This window comes from Bos indicus, chromosome X, assembly GCF_029378745.1.
Source record: "Bos indicus isolate NIAB-ARS_2022 breed Sahiwal x Tharparkar chromosome X, NIAB-ARS_B.indTharparkar_mat_pri_1.0, whole genome shotgun sequence".
NCBI classification, from domain to species: Eukaryota; Metazoa; Chordata; class Mammalia; order Artiodactyla; family Bovidae; genus Bos; species Bos indicus.
In genome coordinates, this window is record NC_091789.1 from 66,503,038 (window position 1) to 66,528,545 (window position 25,508).

Consider the following 25,508-nt stretch of genomic DNA (forward strand, 5'->3'; position numbering starts at 1 on the left):
TGGGATGCAGCCAAAGCAGTTTCTAAGAGAGAAGTTTAGAGCATTACAATCTTACCTCAGGAAACAAGAAAAATCTCAAATAAACAATTTAAGCATACACCTTATGCAACTAGAGAAAGAATAACAAACAAAACCCGAAGTTAGTGGAAGGAAAGAAATCATAAAGAACAGAGCAGAAATTAATAAAATAGAGACAAAGAAAACAATAGCAAAGATCAATGAAACTAAAAGCTGGTTCTTAGAAAAGGTGGACAAAATAGATAGACCTTTAGCCAGACTCATCAGGATAAAAAGGGAGAGGGCTCAAATCAATAAAATGAGAAAATAAAAAGGAGAAGTTACAACTGACACCACAGAAAGGCTCATTAGAGACTACTATAAGCAACTATTTTCCAATAGAATGGACAACCTAGAAGAAATGAAGAAATGGAACACAGTGTTTAAAAGGCTTCCAAGACTGAACAAAAAAGAAATAGTATGAACAGACCAATCACAAATACTGAAATTTAAACTGTGATTTTAAAAACTTCCAACAAACAAAAGTCCAAGACTAGATGACTTCACTAGCAAATTCTATCAAATATTTTGAGAATATTTATCTTTATCAACAGTGAAAAACTAAAAGCATTTCCTCTAAGGTCAGGAACAAGAAGGGTGCCCACTCTCGCTACTTTTATTCAACATAGTTTTTGAACTCCTAGCCATGTCAATCAGAGAAGAAAAAGCAATCCAGATTGAAAAAGAAGTAAAGCTGTCAGCATTTGCAGATGACATGGTACTATATATAGAAAACCAGAAAACTACTAGTGTTCATCAATGAATTTGGTAAAGTTTCGGCATATGAAAGTAATACACAGAAATCTCTTGCATTTCTATACACTAACAATGAACACTCTTGCATTTCTATACACTAACAATGAACAATCAGAAGGAGAAATCAAAGAAGCAATCCACTTACCATTACATCAAAAAGGATAAACCTACCTAAGGAGACAAAAGCCCTGTACTCCAAAAACTATAAGATGCTGATGATGATCAAAGATGACACAGATAGAGAGATGCACCATGTTCTTGGATTGGAAGAATCAATATTGTGACAATGACTATAATACCCAAAGCAATCTACAGATTCAATGCAATCCCTATAAAATTACCAATGGCACTTTTCACCAAATTAGAACAAAAAAATTTTACAACTTATATGGAAATACAAAAGACCATGAATAGCCAAAGCAATCTTGTCACAGAAAAACAGAGCTGGAGGAATCAGGCTCCCTGACTTCAGACTATACTGCAAAGGTACAGTCATCAGAACAGTATGGTACTGGCACAAAAACAGAAATATAGATCAATGGAACAGGATAGAAAGCCTAGAGAAAAATCCATGCACCTATGGTCACCTAATCTATTACAAAGGAGGCAAGAATGTACAATGGAGAAAAGACAGTCTTTTCAATAAGTGATACTGGGAAAACTGGACAATACATGTAATTGAATTAAATTAGAACATTCCCTCGGAGAAGGCAATGGCACCCCACTCCATTACTCTTGCCTGGAAAATCCCATGGACAGAGGAGCCTGGTAGACTGCAGTCCATGGGGTCGCGAAGAGTCAGACACGACTGAATGACTTCACTTTCACTTTTAACTTTCATGCATTGGAGAAGGAAATGGCAACCCAGTCCAGTGTTATTACCTGGAGAATCCCAGGGACAGGGGAGCCTCATTGGCTGCCGTCCATTGGGTCGCACAGAGTCGGATACGACTGAAGCGACTTAGCAGCAGCAGCAGAACATTCCCAAACACCATATAGGACTTCCCTGGTGGCTCAGACGGTAAAAGCGTCTGCCTACAATGTGGGAGACCTGGGTTCGATCCCTGGGTCGGGAAGATTCTCTGGAGAAGGAAATGGCAACCCACTCCAGTATTCTTGCCTGGAAAATCCCATGGATGGAGGAGCCCGGTAAGCTACAGTCCGTGGGGTCGCAAAGAGTCGGACATGACTGAGCAACTTCACTTTAAATCCATACAGAAAAATAAACCCAAAATGGATTAAAAATACCTAAATGTAAGGCTAGATACTATTAAACTGTTACAGGAAAGCATAGGTAGATACTCTTTGACATAAATTACAGCAGTATCTTTTTGGATACATCTCCTTGAGTAATGGAAATAAAAACAAAAATTAATAAGTGGGACCTAATTACATTTAAACAGAGAAGGTGATGGCACCCCACTCCAGGACTCTTGCCTGGAAAATCCCATGGATGGAGGAGCCTGGTTGGCTGCAGTCTATGGGGTCGCTAAGAGTCAGACATAACTGAGCGACTTCACTTTCTCTTTTCACCTTCATGCATTGGAGAAGGAAATGGCAACCCACTCCAGTGTTCTTGCCTGGAGAATCCCAGGGACAGGGGAGCCTGGTGGGCTGCCGTCTCTGGGGTTGCACAGAGTCGGACATGACTGAAGCAACTTAGCAGCAGCAGCAGCAGCAATTACACTTAAAAGCTTTTGCACAATGAAGTAAACCAAAATGAAAAGATAACATATGAACTAGGAGAAAATATTTGCAAATGATGCTACTGACAAGGGGTTAATTTCTAAAATATACAAACAGCTCAAATAGCTTAATTTCAAAAAAAGCAAACAACCCAATAAAGAATGGGCATAAGACCTAAACACACATTTCTCCAAAGAAGACATACAGATGGCCAACAGGCACCTGAAAAGGTGCTCAACATCACTAATTATTGCTAAGCTGTCACTTCAGTCGTGTCCGACTCTGTGCGACCCCATAGACGGCAGCCCACCAGGCTCCCCCATCCCTGGGATTCTCCAGGCAAGAACACTGGAGTGGGTTGCCATTTCCTTCTCCAGTGCAGGAAAGTGAAAAGTGAAAGTGAAGTCGCTCAGTCGTGTCCGACTCCTAGCGACCCCATGGACTACAGCCTACCAGGCTCCTCCATCCATGGGATTTTCCAGGCAAGAGTACTGGAGTGGGGTGCCATTGCCTTCTCCCCACTAATTATTAGAGAAATGCAAATCAAAACTTCAGTGAAGTATCACCTCACTCCAGTCAGAATGCCCATCATTAAAAAGTCAACAAATAATAATTTCTTGACAGAATATGTAGAAAAGGGAACTGTCCTACTCCATTGATAGGAATGTAAATTTGTACAGCTACTATGGAGAACAATACGGAGGGTCCTTAAAAAACTAAAAAGATCTACCATATGATCCGACAATCCCACTCCTGGGCATATATCTGGAGAAAATCATAATTCGAAAAGATACAGGCACCACAATGTTCATTGCAGCAATATTTACAATAGCCAAGACATGCAAACCATGTAAATGTTCATCAACAGATGAATGGATAAAGAAGACATGGTACATGTATACAATGGAATATTACTCAGCCATAAGAGTGAAATAATGCCATTAGCAGCAAAATGGATAGACCTAGATATTATAATACTGTGAGAAATCAGGCAAAAAAAGACAAATACCGTATGATATCACTTATATTTGGAATCTTAAAAAAATGGTACAAATGTTCTTATTTACAAAACAGAAATAGAGTCACAGATGTAGAAAACAAACTTAAGGTTACCACAGGGAAAGGGGAAGAGGAATAAATTATCAGATTGGGAGTGACATATACAGGCTATGGTGTATAAAATAGATAATTAATAAAGACCTACTATATAGCACAGGGAACTCTACTCAATATTCTAATATTCTAACTCAATATTCTGATATTCTATGCTCAATATTCTATATGGGAAAAATCTAAAAACATGGATGTGTATATATGTATAACTACATATGTATAACTGATTCACTGTATATATATAACTATATATGTATAACTGATATATATATGTATGCATAACTGATTCACCTTGCTGTATACCTGAAACTAACACAACACTGTAAATCAACTATACTTCAATAAGAATGAAAAATAAATAAAATAAATTCAGGGGTGAGGGGTGTCCATACAGAGCCCAGAACCAGGAAAGTAAACCTATCAGCTTCCTCCAGTTCCTCATAGCTCCATCTCCTTATAGGCTTCTCTTGTAAGCCTCAACTTACACTGGTTCTTCTTTTTATTTATTTATATAATTTATTTATTTTCATTGAAGGCTAATTACTTTACAATAGTGGTTTTTGCCATCCATTGACATGAATCAGCCACGGGTATACACGTGTACCCCATCCCAAACCCTCATCCCACTTCCCTCCCCATCCTATCCCTCTGGGTTGTCCCAGTACACCAGCTATGAGTGCCCTGTTTCATGCATCAAACTTGGACTGTCTATTTCACATATGGTAATATACATGTTTCAATGCTATTCTCTCAAATCATCCCACCCTTGACTTCTCCCACAGAGTCCAAAAGTCTGTTCTTTATATCTTTGTCTCTTTTGCTGTCTCACACTGTCTCTTGAACCAATACTGATAGAGTCATGAGGGCTTTACACTGATTAAACCACTACCACTAAATCAAAGGTAGGGAGTATGGGGATCTGAAATGAAATATTGCTTTAGCAACACTGTGTCAATAGTGAGGTTAATGGCCAGTTTGCAGCATTCTCATATCCTCTGCAATGCTGGCCAAACTTGACTGAGTTAACATACAAATAAGTAAAATAAGTACAAATAACAAGGGATATCGCTGGGAACTTTTTACTCTGGCACTGCTTCAGGGTCTCACTGCAGACTGAATCCCTGATGCCTGGTGGCAGATCACAACAAGTTTCCTTTATGATGACACATTCTTATAGAAGACAGGAAGACTTGACAGTCTGACAGATACTTGAAGTGTGAAGATGAATAAAAGATACATCACTAGTGATGGGTGTATGTGTGTGTATACATATATATATATATATATATATATATATATATATATATATAAGCTGTCAGTCGATGTAAGCAGTATTCTAAAAACATACAATACCATATCAGTGCTAGAAGATGCTGGATACAAAAAAGAATTGGCGGATGGACAATTTGATAGTCAGGTCTATGTGGATGTAAAAACCAAGCTGAGGAGGAGTAGCCCTGATTTGAGAATCAAATTTGGAAGCTTTGCTTTCTTTCCCTTTGACTTCCCTCAAGGGCTACATTATTAGCCAGATGATCATCTAGGTACTACGTTTAATGTGAGTGACATCAGGCATGAAATTCTACCTGAAACATCTTACTCACTGCCCGTTGCTTTGTCTGAAATTCTACCATCAGAGATTCTTATATGGAGCATACTACAACTCAGATACTCTGGGAAAAGGAAATCTCTAGCTTACTCTAGTGAAGATTGATTTCCAGCCATTTCTGCTACTATGGAATTAAGGATTGTGGGTTAGCCAGAAGTCAGGTGAGAGGAAAGAGAACGGGAACAAAGAATCATAAGGCACAGAATTTCAATATTATCTGCTTCACAGTGTCATAGAAATATCTGAGGATATTCATCTAACCTTTTCCTGGTATATGAATCTGCTTAAGAACATCCCCATGAAATGTTCATCCAGTTGCTACTTGAAAACGTCTAATGATAGGAAGGGCCTTAATTATTAAAGTTCACTCTATTATAAGGCAGTTCTAAAATCTAGTAAGTTCTATGCTATAGGAATCCCAAATTTTCCTCCTTGCATCTTCCATACGACTACTGTTTGTTCTTTATAGACTGCCTCCCATGAAGGCTCTCTGGATAGGTACAGGCATCTTTACTGATTCCCACACAATTTGTGTATGTTAGTCACTCAGTTGTGTTCGATTCTTTGTGACTCTGTGGACTGTAGCCCTCCAGGCATCTCTGTCCATGGAATTCTCCAGGCAAGAATACTGAAGTGGGTAGCCATTTCCTTCTCCAGGGGATCTTCCTGACCTAAGGATTGAACCTGGTTCTCACTGTAGGCAGATTCTCTACCATCTGAGCAAACAGGGAAGTCCCACTGATTTCCTACCCCTAGGTAATAAATAAAGCTTCTCCTCCCACTTCTTACCACATTTCTCAAAGAACATAAAGGTAGGATGATAGTGACCAGCCAATAGCAGAAAGGTCTAATGGCTCAATGTGCTTTTGGAGCTTCTCTAAAACCCCATACAAATAAAATGTAAAAGACTGACAATGCCAAATGTTGGCAAGGGTGTATGACTAGAATACTCGTATACTGTTGATAAGAATACAAAAGAGCATAGTCACTTTGTTCAGTATCTTATGAAGTCACACATTCTTACCACATGACCTACACCTCAGTATTTAACCCATGATAAATGAAAATATATGTATGCACCCAGACTTATACACAAATGGTCATAGCAGCTTTACTTGTAATGACCCCAAATTGGAAACAACCTAAATATCCATCAGTAAGGCAAAACAAGATGTGTTACATCCATACCACAAAATATTTTTGGCAATAAAAAGGAATGAGGTCCTGATATATGCCACAACATAGATATACCTCAAAAAGATGCCAAGTGAAGGAAGTCAATCACAAAATACCACATACTGTATGATTACATTTATATGAAATGTCCAGAAAGGGCAAATCTATACAACTAGAAAGTAGATTCATGATTACCTGGGGTCAAGGGGGAAACTGACTGCAAAGGAATGTGATAGAATTTTGAAATAATGGAAATATTTTACATCTCAAATATGGTGGTTTATACACCACACACACACACACACATTTGTCAAAACTCATTAACTCTACATACTAAATTGATGAATTTCATTATGTGTAAATTATATCTTCAATATATTTTCAGATTTTTTAAGGTCAGGCAGAGCCCACCTTTCTGCAGAATCATGTTACTGCTGGTCTCTTTGCATCCCCAGTTATCCTCTGGGAACTCTATTTGCCAATGTCAGTACAGACACTGCCAATCCTCAATACAGAGGTCACCAAGAACACAGGTTCACAAGTAGGCGGAAAGAGCTAAGTCTTATTGGAAATATGATTCAATGAGAAAAGATGGAGAAGTAGATGTGACCTTACTGAAATCTGGAGCTCAAGACAGAAGGGCTTTGCAAAGAGGGCATTTTGAGTTTATTATGAGCAAAGACCGTAAATCCAGTGACAGCATTTTCTCACCTGTGATGGATGTGAAGAAGGGAGCTGTCTACTTGTCATTTATGAAGTAGTTCCCTGCCATAATATCTGTACTTAGAGTGCCATCAGAGTTGGCCCCTCTAACAATAGTTCTTCCCTTTACCTTTCTTTTTGCTCCAGACAAATTTCAAGCAGTTCAAGAGATACTTTCCTTGAAAGGCCTTTTATTTTTGGTCCAACTAAACCTGTGTCAGTACTGAGTCATTAACTCTTAGACGGAGAAGACTTGCGGGGAGTTTCATATTATTCTTATATGATCTTCCAGAGCTTATAAATCAGTTAAGATCATTATTAGTTACTTTACAGGCCAGGAAATTGAGGTATGTAACATTAAAAAATCTTGCCCAAGTTGTCCTAATATGTGGAGCTCATATTCCGATAGAACTGGAACCCCATTGTGACTCCAGAGCCTGGACTTTTAACCGTCGTATCCTTATATTTCAGGCTGTTAAAATAATAACTATAAACAGTTGTTATGAACTGGGTTCTGAGACAAGCAGTTTGCATAACATTACTTCAATAATTCTAGAATGCCTGTGCTCCATGAGGACTCACTACTGCTTTCCAGTTCCCAACACAGCACCTAAAATATTACAGATACTCAACCAAGATTTATTATGTAAAAGCCCTCTGTAGTAGATATTAGTGGCCACATTTTTGTTAAAAAAAAAAAAAAAGAACTTCAAGGATATGAACTTGCTGAGTTTACAGAGCTCTGAGCTGGCAGAGCCCCAGGTTCTATCACCTCGTACCTGGTATCTGTCCCAATCAGTGTCAGGGCGCTGGGGACTGTCAGCCAGTGAAAATGGAGCACTCTAGCAGTCAGACCACATAACTAAGGTTGCTGCTGCTACTTGAGATGCTAGAGATTCCCACTACTTCCTATTTCACCTTTTTCCATCCTCCAGAATCTGCTCCACTGCTGAAGCTTGTGACCTGCCTATGTTTGGAGCACAAAATGGGAGAGGTAAATAATTCTGTCTTCACTTAAGGTGGTTGAAAATATTATATTGTTAAATAATTCTTGCCTGGATCATTTTGTATTCATTTTCTTTCCAAATCTGATGGATAATTTTTTTGACCTAATGGCACCCCACTCCAGTACTCTTGCCTGGAAAATCCTACGGATGGAGGAGCCTGGTAGGCTGCATCCATGGGGTCGCTAGAGTCAGACACAACTCAGCGACTTCACTTTCACTTTCCACTTCCATGCATTGGAGAAGGAAATGGCAACCCACTCCAGTGTTCTTGCCTGGAGAATCCCAGGGACGGGGGAGCCTGGTGGGCTGCCGTCTATGGGGTCGCACAGAGTCAGACACGACTGAAGCGACTTAGCAGCAGCAGTAGCAGAAGGGCCTAGACATATCTGAAACTCTTCTAAGAAGAGAATAGCCACAAACTAAATGACCCATTTGCCCAAGTGTAGTACATTCTCACGACTTCCCTGGTGGCTCAGATGGTAAAGAATCAGCCTGCAATGTGGGAAACTGGAATCAGTCCCTGGGCTGGGACGATGCCCTGGAGGAGGGCATAGCAACCCACTCCACTGTTCTTGCCTGGAGAATCACATGGACGGAGGAGCCTGATGGGCTATATTCTCAAAGATCTTTAAGGCTTCTCACTGCTCTGGCTAAGGTCACCATAAGTCCAGGGCTGGAACATCTTCCTCCTGAGCATTAGTCTTACTGCCACAAGTCTTTCTTTGTCTATATTTCTATCTAGTTAACTCAGGTTATCTGTAATGCAAAAACATGATGATATGCACTGCAGCAGGGCTAGCTTGTTCAGTCACTTCAGGGACAAATAATAGAAGTTATATCAGGAATGGGAAACAGTAAAACCAATTAGCTACTATCTAGTTTTAACTGTGTCTGCCATGGGCAGACATTATAAATTCAGCAAAAAATTACTGAATGCCTCTATGTCTAAAGAAGTATGCTAGGACCTAGGGATACAGAGTGAAACTACATGACTCTTATCTTGATTAACCCATAGTCCAGTAGGAAAAACAAGCATGTAATAATTAAGTACAAGTATTACAATTGCTATGACTGCTACAAAGGAGAAAAACTGACAGGTTTTTATGCTAAGTGACTTAGTTTAAGCCACTTGCTCAACACCAAGAATCACCTTCCTCCCAGATGGTGAGGACACTGGAGCTGGTGACAGGGATATTTGAAAGGTAACCTTTCAATGTCTGCAGAAAACATGCTGTCAGGGGCATCTATCATTGCTGTCTGCTGAATGCCAAGAGTTTTATACACAGTATCTCAACTCATCACAGCTACTTTGCACTACAGATTTTACAGATGTTAAAACTAAGGTTCAGAGAGGTAACTTGCCCAAGCTCTCAAAGCTTTGGCTTTGAATTCAGATTGGGATTTTAATCTAAATTCTATCTAACTCCCAAGCCCATGATTTTTCACTGTTTCAAACTACTTTTAGGATGCAGTGTTGTTAGGAGCAAGAGTTGAGGATTCTAGTCCAAGATCTAATACTAAATAGTTGTATAAGTGTGTTAGTCACTCAGTCATGTCCAACTCCCTGTGACCCCGTGGACAGTAGCCCACCAGGTTCCTCTGTCCATGGAATTCTCCAGGCAAGAATACTGGAGTGGGCAGCCATACCCTTCCTCAGGCGATCTTCCCAACCCAGGGATCAAACCCGGGTCTCCTTCATTGAAGGCAGATTCTTTACCATCTGAACCACCAGGGAAGATAAATAGTTATATATCCTTAAACAATTCTTTTTTATCTGTTGGTGGGAGTGTTGAATACATGCCTTGCTTACTTTGCAGTTTAGAAAGATGATAAATGAGACAGTACGAGAAGACTTAGATGAAACAAAATGCTCTGGATATGTGTGGGATGTTACCAGTTATTGAATACTTTAAAAGGTTTCCTCTATCATACTCTCATAATCCCTGCATTGCGTGTTCACTCATAGTCAAGCCTGGGAGAGGAAAGAAAGGCTAACTGGAAAAGTTTGGGATTGGAACCTAGCAAAGAGAGTCATAACATGACCTGAATAATTTTCCAATTCCTGAGCCTTAAATTCCTCATTTCTAAAGTTGCTTCTTATAATTGAAAAACATGATATGTACTAAGTTGCTTATGTTAATTTTTCCCCACCTTGACCAGGGCTGCAGATTGCCTGCATAGCACAGGGACCTGGCAAAGGAAAAAAAAAAAAGTTTAAATCTAAGTGGGCTAGGCTCTGTTAGCTCATCAGTTGCAAGTGGTGTTCAGCACTAAGTGAATTGCACTTAATGAATTAAAGACGAAAGAGGCAGCAGGGAGCACGAATGCAGGAGAAGACCTTTCACTTCAAATTTAAAGAGCTCATTTTATGACTATTTGAGATCTGCAGATCAGAATGTTTCCATTCTTCCTCTAATTGTTTACTTGAAACAGTATATGCTCTTTAAAATGATGGAGGCATGGGGAATGAACAGAGGAATCAAGCTAAGTCCTCAAATTGGTAAACAAAACCTGCTGTATCTTAGTGACTGAGTCTCCTGTAGGAACAGGAGCTGTGAGGTAGGTGGACAAGATGGGTAAGGTTCAGGTTGGCTGTAGATCTGAGGATCAGATTCTAGATTACATAAAATAATGGTCAGTGTCATCGTCTGTCTTTTAGCTGTGTGCTCAAGCAAATTATAGAATCTATAGCTTTGAGATGATTACAGCGTCTTCATGGTGCCTCCCTTTTATCTGATTCATGGAGTCTCCACTCTAATAAATCTCTGAGCAGTAATCCTAACTCTGTTTACATTTTTCCAATATATGAAACTCATAAATTACTTCACGGAGGTAATCATCCAGTTTCCACCCCCAGCCTCCCAAATATATCTTCAGGTAGCTCCTTCCTTTGTCTCTGAGAATAAGTATTCCACACAAGAGCCCTTCAGAACAGTTACACGTGTACCAAGCTTCCCTTTTGACCCTTGACTTTGCTTTACATCTCAGTATCTTAGTTTTCTGACCTGGAAAAAGATAAAATTGCAGTCAAAATTGAATGTGATAATAAATATTAAAGTGATTTTTAAGATACTTAAATCTCTATACACATAGACAGTGAAGCTCTGTGAGGATGAGAACCTAATCATTCCTTTTTGGTTATTCTTTTAATATTTTCATGTATTGATTAGATAGGTGTGGTGATAGCTCCACCCAGATTTATGGAGATGGTCCCAATTTAAAAATGTTATCTCATTATTCTTATAAAACAAGACAAGGTACACATTCAGTTATGCAAAGCACTCTCCCAGATTGCTTTCTTGAACCTAGAAGTAGTAAAGAAGTCTTCGTCAGACATCATCATTTGTTTCGCCTTGCCAAAAAAAAAAAAAAAAAATCACTGAATTTATGGGATTTAAGGAAGTAGGGAAGATAGTGAATGGAAAGCCCAAAACTGATGATAATAATGCCTGCTAGTCCTTCCTTCAAGCTCAGATCACTTCTACAGAGTTGCTATTCCCTGCTCTCACTCAGCTTCCTAACATTTTGACAAGATTTTCATGGCTGGATTCCAGGTCTGATTTATCTTATCACAATTTTAACCTCGTGCTAAGTCGCTTCAGACATGTCTAACTCTTTGCAATTCTATTAGGCTTCTCTGTCCTTGGGATTCTCCAGGCAAGAATACTGGAGTGGGTTGCCATTTCCTTCTCCAGGGGATCTTCCTGACCCAGGGATCAAACCCATGTCTCTTCCATCCCCTGCATTGAAGGCACCACCTGGGATGTGCAAGGTATTGAGGGAGCTTAAAGGAAAGAACATACAATCATGTGTCCTTCATGGAATGAATAAGTTGTAAGGGTGTGAGTAGTCAGAGAGACTGTATTGAGGAGGGTGAACTTAAGGTGAGTATAGGAGGAAAAGAGCTTTAGAATGAGGGGAGAAAGAGAAAAAAAGCAGGAGTGGGCATGACTACATGTTCTGAAGTGGAGGTAGGAGCTTGGTTTCCTTACATGTAGAATGCATATAATCATACCTACATTGAAGACCACTGTGAGGATTATAAGGTCTAAGAAAGAGGCAACAAATACATGTTCAGTGTGGTGCGGTTACTGCTCCAGAGCCCATGCAGACATTGACAGTCCTTCACAACATTCTACCAGTGAGGCCAGTCACAGGCCCAGAATCCTCTTACACACAGCACCAGGCAGCCAGTACCAATCAGAGTATGCAGTTGGCATAAATTAGGTACTCAAGAAGTCTTAAGTGTTATAACCCCCCAAGACCCACAAAATGTTGGGTACAGCTGAAGGAATGCAGAGCTTGTCCTTCCTAATCTTACTAAACACAGGTGAAAGTCCCTGCATGTACAGTGTGTCAGAGGCCTGCCATGTCTACAGCACTTGAAGGTCTGACATGAGACTCAGAGATAACACTTATGAGCTGTAAGTAGCAGCATACTTGATCTTTAGGAGTTGAAAAACCTCCAGAACATGGCTACTTTCCCTAATGTCTTAATTTACCACTCATATAATTGTTGGTACCCCTCAGGGCCTAAATCAAGTTGGAAAGTATAACCAAGAAGCAATACTGTCTGTTTTCGGGATTTTTCCCTAGACTCTGTCTAATGCTCTGTGTTCAGCCCTAGTGATAGGAGGTCTGCATGCATGCTAAATTGCTTCAGTCATGTCTGAATCTTGTGACCCAATGCACTGTAACCTGCCAGGGGCTTCTGTACATGAGATTCTCCTGGTAAGAATACTGGAGTGGGTTGCCATGCTTTTCTCCAAGGGATCTTCCAGACCCAGGGATTGATCCCATGACTCTTTTTTTTTTTTTAAATTTTATTTTATTTTTAAACTTTACATAATTGTATTAGTTTTGCCAAATATCAAAATGAATCCGCCACAGGTATACATGTGTTCCCCATCCTGAACCCTCCTCCCTCCTCCCTCCCCATCCCATGACTCTTATGTCTCCTGCATTGGCAAGCGAGGTTTTGTTGTTGTTGTTGTTTTACCACTAGAATCACCTGGGAATCTAATATGATGTCTACCTATTGGCAGATCACCTTGCCTTCCATCCAGCATCCAGATCCTTGCCTTCCCAGAAAAACTTTCCCAACACTTCTAGACCTTCTTCTTTGTTGAATTGAGAGAAAAGATCAGTGTAAATGGGTCGTGTATTGCAGGGAAGATGTTATTCTGGCTGGTGCCTGAGCAGAATCATTCAAACATGTGATCTGGCTGCCAGCAGAGAGTAGGCAAAGGAGAGAAGGTAGATGAAGGAGAAGACTGGGAAACATGACCTTAAGAGGAATGTTAAATAGGTACATAGAGCAGGGAGGCTGAAGAAACTCCTTAATAGTGCTGTGCACATTAGGAAGGAAAACTGGGAAACTGACAGGGAATATTGGAGAGACATGCTGAACTTCATAAGCAGTTGAACTTAGAAAGCAGCTACACCATGGGTCCAACTGAGCCAGAGGAGGGTTGAAGCTTAAAGGAAAATATCAGGCCTGAGTTATAGCAATAGGTAAATTGATCCCAGCTGTACTACTGTGTCTCTAATATGGGGGTATGAGGACAGTTTTTCAACCTCATTTACAAGGCAGAGTAAAATAGTGTATAACTCTCAGCAGGAACTACAGAGTCCTGAGAGAAGGGTCAACTCAATTGTTACTCTCTCTTTCCTCTGAGGTGTTACATGCCCCAAGCCTGAGCCAGGTCTGTTCTAGCCCACTGTTTAGAGGTGACCATGCAGCCCCAAGTAGAGTCTAGGAATAAGCAAGCCACATCTCACACATTTCAGAGGCCACGTTTGTAGTCAAATGTTTTCTACGCTCAAAAATGTAGATAGTCCCAAAGCAGAAAGGGCATTTGGAGACTACTCAGCTTAGAGGTTTTTTTTTTAATGTTGCTGGAGAAAGTTTCACAATAGTATTATCCATGGAGCTTAATTGGAATCCAAATTATCTGGTTTCATCCCAGACCCACTGGACTATACTGTCTAGGGGTGAGTCCCAAAAATCTGTATGTTAAAATTCCAGGGGATTCTGGTGAATGCTGATATTTGAAAATCTCTGATAAATATAGGAGTTCTGTGTGGGCAATCACACAATATTCCCAAGGTAAAATCTGAAGACCTCTTAACACAGAATAATTTGGGGTGCCTATAAAAATTCAGATTCCTAGGTCTCCTGCTAACCTTCTGAATCATAATTTCTTATCTTAATAAACCTTAAGAAACCCAATCCTGTCATTATACAGATACAGAAAATGACCAAGAGAGAGGAAGTGACTTGCCAAAAGTTATCATCTATACAATCTATACGATGGTGGCAGAGTTGGAGTCAGAACCAACTCTTCAGAGAAGTCCAAACAGTATGCCCCTTATGGGCATAAGTAGTCACCTTATTAGTGTTATTTGTGTATCAGTTTAGCTTCTATGGGCTTCCCTAGTAGCCCAGATGATAAAGCATCTGCCTAGAAGGCAGGAGACCCAGGTTGATCCCTGGGTCAGGAAGATCCCCTAGAGAAGGAAATGGTTACCCACTCTAGTATTCTTCCCTAGAGAACCCCATGGACAGAGGAGTCTGACAGACTATAGTCCATGGGGTCACAAAGACTCTGAAAAGAGTGAACAACTAACACATACACATTTAGCTTTTTTTTTTTAATTTTATTTTATTTTTAAACTTTACAAATTGTATTAGTTTTGCCAAATATCAAAATGAATCCGCCACAGGTATACACATTTAGCTTTTATATTAGCATCCTGTAGAAGATCTGGAGACCACGAGTAAGAATGCAACTACTCTGGGTAGTTGTATAACCCTAGTTCAAAGTGTCTCCTCCAATGGGTTATGTAGAAGAGCTTGAAAATAAAGCAGGGTAATGTCTCAAAGCTCTCTTATAAGCAGCAGGGAACGATAGGTCCTTCTCTAAACGAAGTCTCAGGGAACCCCAAAGTGGAGTAATTTTATATCTGGGCAAACTCTTAACTGTGGCTTTGAGTTGAACTGAACACAAATATCAAAGTGACCTGCAATAGTTTACTAAGCCTATTTTTGTGCTATTGCTTTCACAGTTGAAACTCATACTGATTAAGGAAAAATTTAGACATGTGCAGTTTTCCATCAGACCTAGTCCAGGCTTACAAGTTGAATCCCTCGAGACTGTTCATTTGAGTTACAAGCTCTGTTTCTACTTCATCTCCAAAAGATTGTGGTCTGGAACTCCTCCAGACTGTCAGCTCAGCCCCAGGATCTGCTGGGACAATCCAAAGGAAGGCCACTGACTGCTAAAAAGGAGAGTGATTTTCAAAATGATATGTCAAGATAGATTTTCACTGAGGGATTAAGCAATTGCCATTGACAACAGTGCCATTGTATTATTTGAATTTGGGCTAAGGCCTATAATTTTAGCAAGTGTTTCACCAGTGCTACATTAACTAGAAAAAATTAAATTATCTGCCACTTTCAAAACATAATTCTGTGAATAAACAAGAGACCTTAACAGATATTCTGGAACTCCTGAGAGTAGAGGGATAGGGCAGAAAGAAGGGACAGAGAAGGAAAAGTGAATGCAGAGTTCCAAAGAATAGCAAAGAGAGATAAGGAAGCCTTCCTAAGTGAACAATACAAAGAAATAAAGGAAAAGAAGAGAAAGGGAAAGACTAGAGATGTCTTAAGGAAACTTAGAGATACCAAGAGAACATTTCATGTGAAGATGGGCACAATAATAAACAGAAACAGTATGGACCTAAAGAAGCAGAAGAGAGTAAGAAGAGGTGGCAACAATATACAGAAGAACTATACAAAGATGATCTTAATGACCCAGATAACCATGACGGTGTGATCTTCACCTAGAGCCAACATCTTGGAGTGTAAAGACAAGTAGCCTTAGGAATCATCACAATGAATAAAGCTAGTGGAAGTGATGGAATTCCAGCTGAGCTATTTCAAATCCTAAAAGATGATGCTATTAAAGCACTGCACTCAATATATCAGTGAATTTGTAAAACTCAGCAGTGGCCACAGGACTGGAAAAGCTCACCTTTCATTCCAATACCAAGGAAGGGCAATGCCAAAGAAATTTCAAACTACAGCACAATTGCATTCACTTCATGTCCTAGCAAGGCTATGCTCAAAATCCTCCAAGATAGACTTCAACAGAATGCGAACTAAGAACTTATAGATATACAAGATGGATTTAGAAAAGGCAGAGGAAGCAGTGATCAAATTACCAACATCTGTTGGATCATAGGAAAAGCAATAGAATTCCAGGAAAATGTCTAGTTCTGCTTCATTGACCACACTAAAGCCTTTGACTGTGTGGATCACAATAAAAGTGGAAAATACTTAAAGAGATGGGGCTACCAGACCACCTTACCTACCTCCTGAGAAACCTGTATGCAGGTCAAGAAGCAAAAGTTAGAGTCAGATATGGAACAACAGACTGGTCCCAAATTAGGACAGGAGAATGTCAAGGCTATATATTGTCATCCTGCTTATTTAATTTATATGCAGAGTACATAACGTGAAATGCTGGGCTGGATGAAGCTCAAGCTAGAATCAAGATTGTTGGGAGAAATATCAACAACTGCAGATATGCAGGTGACACCACCCTATGGCAGAAAGCGAAGAAGAACTAAAGAGCTTCTTGATAAAGGTGAAAGAGGAGAGTGAAAAAGCTGGCTTAAATCACAACATTCAGAAAACTAAGATCATGGTATCTGGTCCCATCACTTCATGGCAAATGGATGATGGGAAAACAGTGGAAACAGTGGCAGACTTTATTTTCTTGGGCTCCAAAATCACTGCAGATGGTGACTGCAGCCATGAAATCAAAAGATGCTTCCTCCTTGGAAGTAAAGCTATGACAAACCTAGACAACTCATTTAAAAGCAGATACTTTACTTTGCCAACAAAGGTCCATATAGTCAAAGCTATGATTATTCGAGTACTCGTGTATGGATGTGAGAGTTGGGCCATAAAGAACTCTGAGCACTGAAAAGTTGATGCTTTTGAACTATGTGTTGGAGAAAATTCTTGAGAGTCCCTTGGACTGCAAGGAGATCAAGCCAGTCAATCAGAATATTGATTCAGAAATAATTTCTGAAGATTCATTAGAAGGACTGCTGCTGAAGCTGAAGTTCCAATACTTTGGCCACATGATGGGAAGAATTGACTCATTAGAAAAGACCTTGATGGTAGGAAAGATAGAAGGCAGGAGAAAAAGGGGGTGAAAAAGGATGACACAGATGGCATGAGCTTGAGAAAGCGCCAGAAGATGGTAAAGGACACAGGAAGCCTGGTGTGCTGCAGTCCATGGGGTCATGCAGTCAGACAAGACTGAGTGACTGAACCCCCAAAAGAGTTTGATAGATTTTCACAAACCTTATCTTCAATTCTGAAATCAAAAAGCTCTATACAGCATAATAATTTTTTTTATTAATTTGGTACCAAAACTTATTTTGCTGAAAAACCTGACCCAAACTCACATGAACATAGTCTCATAGTCTTTGAATATTCAGACATTTTTTTTCCTGTAGAAATGTTAATGGCTTAATTATAGGATGTTTTCCCAGACACTACTGAGAGTGTTATCTAATAAACAGTACATACTCTGTGTTGCCTTTCTAAAATTTGACATAATTTAAATTCTAAAACATGGACTGTGGACCTAGAATAATGATAACTAGCATTTATGGAGCATTCACCATCTATACGAAGCTGTACTAATCTCTTTTTATCTCATTTACCCTCATGACACCATGAGGCAGGTATTAAAATCATCTCCATTTTAAAGTTTGGAACTGATTCTCATAGAGTTTAAATAACTTGTCCAGAGTCACACAGCTTTTGGGCAAGCCAAGGTTTTTACCCAGATCAGTATGATTCTATAAACTTCATGCTGAACTCTTGCTCTCTACTACCTGAGAGATATGAACAGTTGTTAAGGACACTGTGGATTATTTGTGGGCTTTATTATGGAGAGAGAAGAGCTTACTACCTATTCTGTTTCATTTCAAAGTCAACCTCCTATGCCCAAATGTCTCCTCCCCATTCCTACTTCTCAGAGATGCAACTAATATGGGTTTATTCCATGATGTTTGTGTGTATGGCTTTTCTCACAAGGACCACCAGCAAAAGGAATCTGCTAGCCAACTGGTACAGGTTCCTGGTATCCATCCAGACTTACCGAATCAAAATTGCTAGAGACTGTGACCAAGCAGATTCTTATACACATAGAGGGGGAAAAAATGAATGCCCTGAGAAAGGCTAATCATTAACCTTCAATAATTAATTAACATCAGTTGACACCTAGCTGTATTGGCAGAAGTAAACTTATGGATGGGCCCTGGAAAGTGAAAGATGTCTGAAAGGTGAATAGGAAAATAGGTAGATGAGATATGGAAAACAAGATATAGAAAACAAGAAAAGATGTATGACAGTAACTTCCTACTTTGGTATCATGTGATGAGGGTAGAGTCTCAGCTTTGGAATTGTCAGCTACATTGGAACAGTCTTGGAAGCAAATCACTCATTTTTTGTTGATACTCAGAGCACCTATCTATTGTATTATTGTTACAACAGCCTTTTAAAGTAGACAAGATAGTCATCCTCATTACATAAAAGAGAAAATTGACAAGCAAACAAGTTCTTCAAATAATCCAGCTGACAGTGTTTGGGTTAGTTTCTAGCCCCCAGCTTTACCCTATTTCACTCTTCCAGTAATAACTTCCATAGGTCTAGAGAGGTGGTACCATCATATAAAACCTAGGGAATCAAATCTTACATTCAGTGACATACATTTCTTTTTCCAGTGAGGGCCAATTTAAATGCTGTACTGCACAAAGAAAGGACAATAAGAGGAATTAAATATGTAATAGAATAGTTCAACCAATATATAATATGTTTGGGTTTGTTTTAAATTTTTCCTGGATTCTTTATTCTTGCTGTCTTTTCAGAGAAGACTGAACATTTTGAACTTTATACTTTAAGAATATTCTGTTCTTTTCTCTGAGGTTCTCAATCTCACCTCTTCATCTTGCCTGTGATATTTTAATCATCTCCATGGCAAACAATGTGACCTCAGACACAGACTAGAAAGCCAGAAAAAATACATTAACCATTACCACAGCAATAAGATCCCCACAGCACTGTAGGCTGTGGTTGGAGCACTGAGGATCAAGTTCAACCAGTAAGTATTCCAACTCTGTCAAAGTATTCTCTAGAACAGCACTTCTCAAACTTCAGTGAACATTCAAATCACCTGGAGAATCTTCTTAAAATGGAGTACTGACCCAGTAGTTCTGGGATTGGGCCTTAGAGACGATATTTCCAACAACCTCCCTGGCGATGCCAAAGCTGCCAGTTCCCTAATAGGTTTTGGTGTAGCAAGGGCAAAAAAACTGTCATTATGCCAAAGTAGTGTAAGCACATTTGTAGTCCTGGAGGAAGTGCTATTTTGAACAGCAGTCCTGCTGAACATGCCACCTCTGATATTAACTAGTTGTGTGACCCTGGGTAAACATTTTTCATCTCTGGGTCTCTGTTTTTCTCCTCTGTGAAATTATAAATTTGGCCTGGATAATTTTTAAGATCATTTTGGATTGTGATCTTTAGATCACTAAAATTGTTTGAGTCTCTGATTCTCTGACAAAGAAACTAGAACCAAGATTAACATATGGCAAAATACACATATATTACCAAGAAAGGGAGTGGAGAAAGCGATCTACTATATCTTTTGTTTTTATATACTTAATTCCAAAACTTCTATGTGTCCTAAGGTAATTTTTTTCTTTTGAATGTGCAGAATATTGGCATTCTCCATGAAGAAGATGCAACGTTGAATGGTGGACAACAATTTTGAGCATTTCTCAGCTGTCAGCATACATTTGTGATCTCATAGCTAACAGCTTTGTCTACTTTCTCATGATGCCATTGCTCTGATCACAAAGTAAACCCACTGTCTGCCCACTAGTATCCAGTACTGATACTCAATTCTGCCTCGGCCCACTTGATGGCAGAAGATACAATAGACAATTACAGGGAATCACCAACTATCACCATTGTTGAAGCAGAATGAGAACTTTCTTCCCAAGTTCCAGCAGTCATTTGATGAGCCCACAAAACAGGAAATGAACCGCCTGGTGAATACTAAGGTTGACAAAGAGGACAACTTCTCTCAGCAAAATGCCAGTACATTCCACCTCCTTGCTCAGAATCTGAGATATGATGGATTCAATCAGAGTGATCACTTCCAAGAAGAACTAGCTGACCCCACTCAGGATGAAGTAAGTGGTCCAGATCTGTTGGACAATCTCCCAGACCTTATCACTCAGTGTATTCAGTTGGACAAGAAACACAGTGAGTGGCCAGAGCTTCTAGAGTCAGAGGTCCAGATGCCAGTGTTGGCTCGCTGGATCCACCACCAAGCCTTCTCCAACCCCACAGGTCCAGCACCCAAGGAAGACCGTATACAGCTGCGAGGAAGCCAGCCACCTCTCACTCCAGCCAAACGAGCCCGCCAGCAAGAAGTTCAGGCATGCCTCTACTGCAGCCAGGCTGGTCATGTCACATTAGATTGCCTTGCCAAACGTTCTCGAGCCCCAGAAAGGATAAATAACCCAACTCATCAGTAAGAGGAATCCAGGCAAGACACATTGTAAACATAGCCCGCTCACCTCCAGACTTACTGATTTATATCGTGCATTAATGTTTAAAATACAGATGCAGAACCATGATACCACTTTATGGACAGTCATAAACTCATGCTTCTGAGCATTTCAACAAACAAATCTTGTTCATCAACAAATCTGATCCAGCAATGACGAAAACAACTTCCATGCACTTTCTGAAGCTGGGATTAATTATCCAAGAGGACTAAAACCCAAAGGCAAAACTCTGCCTAGTCTGACCCAATGGAAACCACTTGGCAATGCATTGGAACACTCCATCCACACCAATGGTTAAAAGATACCTGGGTTGAGTTTGCTAGCCCAAGTCTTTGTGTCTATAGTTGGGACCAGGCCTTTTACCTTCATGCTCACTGCTCTGTATCCTAGTTCCTGTAGATTTAGAACTCTTGGCTGAGGTCCTGGTTACATTTCCACTGGTTGCAACTAAACAATAACAACTAGTTATCATTGTGTACTCTTTATGTACTTGAACTTTTTACATATAAAAATACCACTTTTTTAATGCGGGCTTCCCAGGTGGCACTAGTAGTAAAGAACCAAACTGCAGCAGATGCAAGAGATGCAGTTTCGATCCTTGGGTTGGGAAGATCACCTAGAGTAGGAAAAGGCAACCCACTCCAGTATGCTTGCCTGGAAGATTCCACGTACAAGGGAGCATGGAGGGATACAATCCACAGGGTCAAAAAGAGTTGGAGATGAGTGAAGCATGTAATATACATACACTCTATTTTATTCAGAAGAGTTTCCCTCTGCAGCAACATAACCTCCTTCCCCAGATTTCATCACCTCTCAGAACAGACAATTAAACCTGGGCTATGAAGTCCAGTTCACCTCAGGCTTCTAGAAGCCACTTGTTGAGAAATTCCCAATCAGGGACTTCTTGTTCTCTTCATGACGCCATCCAAGAGCCAGATTGAGTGTATGAATAGGATGCTGGGACAATGCTTTACTGCCTATTAGCTAGCAGTCATTTTGTTTACCACTTCAACATGTTGTTATAGTGACACCATACTCTTCAATTAGGATGAGTTAACTATTTAGCAGAAAGAGAGTTACATGGATGAGTCTTATACCTAAGTCAATTTCTCTGAGAGTAAAACTAAGTAAAATCTGCAGAGAACAAATGACATGTACCCTACTCAGAGGTGCAGTCTGAAATTGCAAAGACTTGGGGAACCTCCAGGTCCAATCAAAGTTGTAGTTTCAGAGGGGCAGATTTGCTACATGATTGATGCCAGCAAGAAGGAAAGAATATAATCATTTTACAAGTCTGAAGAAGGAATCATTAGCAAGTGAATGGTTGGTTTTCATGGGATCTAGAAGTGGGAGGGAACAATTAAAGAGCCATAGGGCGTCATTAATTCTCCAGAGTCAGGGGATATTGACAAGATGATTGGGCAGGTCCATATACAATGGGATAGAGGCACTGGGTCATCCCAATTTATGCCATTAGCCATTAAGATAGTCACCTAGCTCACCTTGCTCTGACTCCGTGCTCTAAGATATAATCTAATATTAATTACTTTCCCACATATACTTTGTTATGGGGAGAAAATTTGCTAACAAGTTCACACAAAGTGTTCTAGCCTGCTTTGCAGTTAATTCTCATTATAAGTGAATAAATTGGTGTTTTACTTATACAATAGTTTCTGTGGTTTTAATAGCATCGATCCTCCAGACCTCCTAATCACCTATGAGCACACTGGACACAAAATAAGATTCTCACCATGCAAACTCAGCATTCCCAGCATGAACTACAGTGAATTCACGGAAGATTGACCACCCCACCACCCCCCCCCCCAGGAGCCTTGCCTCAACAGTCTCCCTGTTTCTCTCTCATATGTCTACAACTCTAATAATATTTCTAATAACCTATGGTTTTCACTTCCTGCACTTACTTCCTACTAAATATCCAGTACCATGGTACCTTGCATAAGTAATTGCTTCTTATAATACCATATAGTTTAATCTAATCATCAGAATATACTGCCCTGGATGAAGACACAACACATGACTGTAGACACGAACCCCTGGCACACACATTTAGAGAGAGAAGGGTATATGATTGACCTAATTCTCACCACCTCCATTCTGTTCAGTTGGCAACACATGAGACTTATGTCACTGCCTTCACCTCTATCCATGATGGTTAAAACAAATATCATCTATTTTGGGGATTCTGGAACATATTCACCCAGAACCATCTTGCCTATGACCATAATAGTCATTGCTGAAACAAAATAGAGAATTTAAAGTATACCAGCATCTTGGCAAAATCTGACACCTAATGCCCTTTTGAGAGCTCTGAAAGCTGGTGTTACATCTGTAAACCCTTTTACAAGGATGGTGAGGCTTTCTTACCTCACTATGAGTCCTCAATCCTTGTGTCTCACTTTTCCAGAAAATGGAAAAAACATTCAATGGACTATAGTGTCACGAATTTTCACTGTCACCTTTGTGTGAGTCACTGCTCACACTTTACAAACAAAAGTACTAGAAGTGAGTTATACTTTAAAAGGTGTAGAATCAGTACAAATAACTTAGTATCTGGACCACACTTTACAGTCATTGATTGCCTCTATAACTTTGAGTTTTCATGCATTAAATTATTGGTATTACTTCCTGGTATTGGCTTTAATTCTGCAGTCTGTTTAAACCTGCTTCTTGCTCACTGATTTCTAGTATATACCTCACATGGCACTGGTTCTCTTATATCTCCACCTCAGTGATAAGCCAACTGTGATTGCATTCTACCCATCCCATTTACTTTCAGATGGAAAACCTTGTAGAATTGCAGTTTTCCCTATGAGTAGAAGACATCCCTTTCAGCATAAAGTCTGGCTTTGTGTGCATCTAGAGAAAAGGAATTAATAATTGGTTTATGTCAGACATTGTGCTCAGTGCTCTGTTAATGATACTCATTGAATTTCACATTACTAAAAAATATAATATCCATTTCTGATATTTAATTTAAGAATTAAATTACATTACAGGGCAAGGTTTTATTATTCAATAACTTATCCACCCTCAGTTCAGTTCAGTCACTCAGTCATGTCCGAATCTCTGCGACTCCATGAATTGCAATACGCCAGGCCTCCCTGTCCATCACCAACTCCCAGAGTTCACTCAAACTTCCATCCATCGAGTCGGTGATGCCATCCAGCCATCTCATCCTCTGTCGTCGCCTTCTCCTCCTCTGTCATCCCCTTCTCCTCATGCCCCCAATCCCTCCCAGCATCAGAGTCTTTTCCAATGAGTCAACTCTTCGCATGAGGTGGCCAAAGTACTGGAGTTTCAGCTTTAGCATCATTCCTTCCAAAGAAATCCCAGGGCTGATCTTCAGAATGGACTGGTTGGATCTCCTTGCAGTCCAAGGGACTCTCAAGAGTCTTCTCCAACACCACAGTTCAAAAGCATCAATTCTTCGGTGCTCAGCTTTCTTCACAGTTCAACTTTCACATCCATACATGATCACTGGGAAAACCATAGCCTTGACTAGATGGACCTTTGTTAGCAAAGTAATGTCTCTGCTTTTCAATATGCTATCTAAGTTGGTCATAACTTTCCTTCTAAGGAGTAAGTGTCTTTTAATTTCATGGCTGCAGTCATCATCTGCAGTGATTTTGGAGCCCCCAAAAATAAAGTCTGACACTGTTTCCACTGTTTCCCCATCTATTTCCCATGAAGTGATGGGACCAGATGCCATGATCTTTGTTTTCTAAATGTTTAGCTTTAAGCCAACTTTTTCACTCTCCCCTTTGACTTTCATCAAGAGGCTTTTTAGTTCCTCTTCACTTTCTGCCATAAGGGTGGTGTCATCTGCATATCTGAGGTTATTGATATTTCTCCCAGCAATCTTGATTCCAGCTTGTGCTTCTTCTAGCCCAGCGTTTCTCATGATGTACTCTGCATATAAGTTAAATAAGCAGGGTGACAATATACATCCTTGATGTATTCCTTTTCCTATTTGGAACCAGTCTGTTGTTCCATGTCCAGTTCCAACTGTTGCTTCCTGAACTGCATATAGGTTTCTCAAGAGGCAGGTCAGGTGGTCTGGTATTCCCATATCTTTCAGAATTTTCCACAGTTGACTGTGATACACAGAGTCAAAGTCTTTGGCATAGTAAATAAAGCAGAAATAGATGTTTTTCTGGAACTCTCTTGCTTTTTCCATGATCTAGTGGTGCCGGAGTCCAGATCCAGGGGCCAGGAATCCAACCTGAAGAGATGAACAGTGTTAGCGAGTAATGAGACAGCCTCTAAATTTTCTTGGACTGCCTATGTATTTCAAGTTTAAGATTTTCTTTTATACTTTTACAAAAGCATTAGGTCAGAGGTTTGACATTTTCAGTTCCCCCTCACCCAGATGTATTATGTCCATAAATCATTGTTGCTCTTCAAACAGAGTTCCTGCTTCAGTGATGCTCTCAGAATCAACCTTACCATCTATTATCTACTTCTTCTAATGTGTCCTATAGTTAACTTGTGATTTACATTGTGCTACATTTACATTTAACTTGTGATTTACTCATGCTACATTCCTTAGTTTACTACCTATCTTCCTAAATCCTGTTTGCCCCTAGCAACCTGAGCTCACTGTCTCTTAAAAAGGCTTCTAGCTATAGTGTCTTTAAAAATTCCTAACTTCTATAAGCTATAGTAAAGTATGCTAACTTTACAACATTCCTTAAATCTTTAACTTCTAACTATTTTAA

At 39.9% G+C, this 25,508-nt stretch overlaps 1 protein-coding gene across 1 annotated transcript; it reads left to right on the forward strand.

The window, feature by feature from the left end:
• Positions 1–703: 703 nt before the first annotated feature.
• RTL4 (retrotransposon Gag like 4) lies at positions 704–22,436 on the forward strand. Its single transcript, XM_070785052.1, has 2 exons — positions 704–775; positions 20,134–22,436. Exons 1-2 carry the CDS (start codon positions 704–706, stop codon positions 20,734–20,736), a joined length of 675 nt encoding a protein of 224 aa, XP_070641153.1. The 3' UTR covers positions 20,737–22,436.
• Positions 22,437–25,508: the final 3,072 nt, after the last annotated feature.

What these genes read in the sequence shown, in the direction of transcription:
- RTL4 (XM_070785052.1), top strand. Translation starts at nt 704, where the DNA reads ATGTCAATCAGAGAAGAAAAAGCAATCCAGATTGAAAAAGAAGTAAAG. An exon ending in CAGCATTTGCAGATGACATG is followed by an intron (nt 776 to 20,133) that starts GTACTATATATA and finishes AAGATACAATAG; the next exon opens with ACAATTACAGGGAATCACCA.